General features: G+C 40.8%; 1 protein-coding gene across 1 annotated transcript; it reads right to left on the bottom strand.

The window, feature by feature from the left end:
* Positions 1-630: 630 nt before the first annotated feature.
* Positions 631-2,458, bottom strand: LOC137638556 (uncharacterized). Its single transcript, XM_068370703.1, has 2 exons — positions 1,624-2,458; positions 631-1,007 (listed from the first exon to the last, which is right to left on the bottom strand). Exons 1-2 carry the CDS (start codon positions 2,417-2,419, stop codon positions 856-858), a joined length of 948 nt encoding a protein of 315 aa, XP_068226804.1. The 5' UTR covers positions 2,420-2,458; the 3' UTR covers positions 631-855.
* Between the last annotated feature and the right edge of the window lie 836 nt (positions 2,459-3,294).

Below are 3,294 nucleotides of genomic sequence, written 5' to 3'. Positions count from 1 at the left end.
ATATGTATATATATATATATATATATATATATATATATATATATATATATATATATATATATATATACGTTTTATTCTAAAGGTAATAGTACTCAACACACACACACACACACACACACATATATATATATATATATATATATATATATATATATATATATATATATATATATATATATATATATGTATATTTATATATATATATATATATATATGTATATAAAGGTGTGTGTGTATACATATATATATATATATATATATATATATATATATATATATATATATATATATATATATGTGTGTGTGTGTGTATGTATCTATATGTATATGTAAACACATACACACACATATATATACAATATATATATATATATATATATATATATATATATATATATATATATATATATATATATATATATATATATATATATATATCATTTTCTGATAGGGTATAGTTTAAGTAGATGCTGTTTATAGCTAGTAAGTCTTTTCCTCCAATATCCTATCTATTGGCTAAAACACTATCATAATATAGGCTTAAAATGCCTCATTACATCAATTTAATATGATATTCATTATTATATAAATATTTTTAAGGAATTCAATTAAAAAGACTTATTAGGAGATTGTCCATTATGTATGACAACATTTTTATTTTTCTATTTACATCGCATATAAAGTTGGATCCATCTGGTTTCACGTTGAAGTAATCCTTGAAGACCATCAGTTTGTCTCTTCAGCTTCAGCTTCAGCAGGTCTTCAGCTTTGATTTTTTGGGACGAAGCCATTTTTCAACCACATATCATCAGCAACTGCAATTGTTAGTGGGCTGTACCATCGTGGATCCTTGAATTATTTATTGGCTCGTATGTCTCCAATACCACTTCCAAATCCACCAGCTCCTCCACTTCCAAACCCACCATCTCCTCCACTTCCAAATCCACCTGCTCCAGGACCACCTAATCCTCCCCCTCCAAATCCACCAGCACCTGGACCACCTAATCCTCCCCCTCCAAGTCCACCTGACCCTGGACCTCCTAACCCTCCCCCTCCAAATCCACCAGCTCCTGGACCACCTAATCCTCCATCAAATCCACCTGCCCCAGGACCACCTAATCCTCCACCTCCAAGTCCACCTGCCCCTGGACCTCCTGACCCTCCCCCTCCAAATCCACCAGCTCCTGGACCACCTAATCCTCCATCAAATCCACCTGCCCCAGGACCACCTAATCCACCCCCTCCAAATCCACCAGCTCCTGGACCACCTAATCCTCCACCTCCAAGTCCACCTGCCCCTGGACCTCCTAACCCTCCCCCTCCAAATCCACCAGCTCCTGGACCACCTAATCCTCCACCTCCAAGTCCACCAGCACCCTGGACCACCTAATCCTCCCCCTCCAAGTCCACCTGCCCCTGGACCTCCTAACCCTCCCCCTCCAAATCCACCAGCTCCTGGACCACCTAATCCTCCATCAAATCCACCTGCCCCAGGACCACCTAATCCTCCACCTCCAAGTCCACCTGCCCCTGGACCTCCTAACCCTCCCCCTCCAAATCCACCAGCTCCTGGACCACCTAATCCTCCATCAAATCCACCTGCCCCAGGACCACCTAATCCACCCCCTCCAAATCCACCAGCACCTGGACCACCTAATCCTCCACCTCCAAGTCCACCTGCACCTGGACCACCTAATCCTCCTCCAAATCCACCAGCACCTGGACCACCTAATCCTCCACCTCCAAATCCACCTGCACCTGGACCACCTAATCCTCCACCTCCAAGGCCACCAACTCCTGGACCTCCTAATCCTCCTCCTCCAATTCCACCAGCTCCTGGACCACCTAATCCACCATCAAATCCACCTGCCCCGGGACCACCTAATCCACCACCAAAGCCTGGGCCACCCACGCCTGCACCGCCTATTCCCTGGCTATGACCAGAATCTACATGGGCATGGGTTACCCCCGGGCCACCTTGGCTGTGGCCAGTATCTACATGGGCATGGGTTACCCCTGGGCCACCTTGGCCATAGCTAGAACCCACATGAGCATGGGTTGCTCCTGGACCACCATGGCTATGGCCAGAACTTACAATGACATGGGGCTTTCTTCCACCATGAGATACAACAGCGTGACCCCCATGTCCGTATCCTTTGCTCGACTGGACTCTTATGATAGGATTCACAATGCCGTGACTTCTGTGTCCATGTCCTTTGCTTGTGTGTACTCTCACAATAGGATTTACAACCACGGGACTTCTGTGCCCATACCCTTTACTCACTGTCGTATGAATAACCCGTACGGGTTTGGTGTATACGGTTCTAGAAAAACTTGGTCTAAAGCTTGTGACACGTCCATGGTGACCGCCTTTTCTTATGTACGTTGGCTCGGCCAACGCGACGGTCGCTAGGACCATCAACAACAGAGGTATGACCTGAAATGAAGTAAAACTGTTATTAGTATTGCCATTTATATATACAGTTGGACACAGGAGTCCCTGTCACACACTTACATTGCGGGGAAGCTAAACACAGGAACTCGCCAGGCAGTAAGGGTGATACAGGGTACGCTTTCTCAGAGCAAGGTATACCAGTAATTCTTGCGTCCAGTTGTACATCAAAGAAACAATTTGTGTGTCTTACTTAAAGTTGAATAGGTGGTTTACAAACGATGCGGAAGAGTATTTAAAAGATATTCAAACATAATAGAGAATAAGTTATCAAAATTGCCAATGTATTCCAATAATAAATACACTTTAGATATCGCTAACACCTCCTCATATTCATATACGTTTTAGATTTCTTTATCCTGATATTATTTTTCACATTTCCAAAACCGTAAGGTAAAATGTTCTAGTTTCTCATATGATTTATGATCCTTTAAGTTAAATTAGGTTAGACTAGCTAGGTTAGGTTAGATTAAAGTAGTACACGGAAATTCAATTATTCTAAAATATGAAATGATCTGATTTTAAAGCAACAGCTAAAGCCAAACTGTACATAGACTACTGATATGGAGAAATTATATCTAGATAGAATTATCAATCTCAGATCATTATAGTTTTTCATCTAAGATAGAAAGACGTATATTGAAAATATAGTGATGATTCCGATTTCATAATCAGCTCTTCGAATAGGATTATGTAAAAGAATATATGGCAATACAAAATTTCATATTTCAAGTCAATTAATGTAGATAGCCACCAAGAACATGAAAAATAATTATAGAACTGAACATTAGCAATCAAATTTATTAGGTAACATAAAATGGCATTCCATAGGTCATGGAGAC

The sequence above is a fragment of the Palaemon carinicauda genome, chromosome 3 (assembly GCF_036898095.1).
Source record: "Palaemon carinicauda isolate YSFRI2023 chromosome 3, ASM3689809v2, whole genome shotgun sequence".
NCBI lineage: Eukaryota > Metazoa > Arthropoda > Malacostraca > Decapoda > Palaemonidae > Palaemon > Palaemon carinicauda.
The sequence above is the reverse complement of the archived record's forward strand: the minus strand, read 5'-3'. Positions and strand labels throughout refer to the sequence as shown.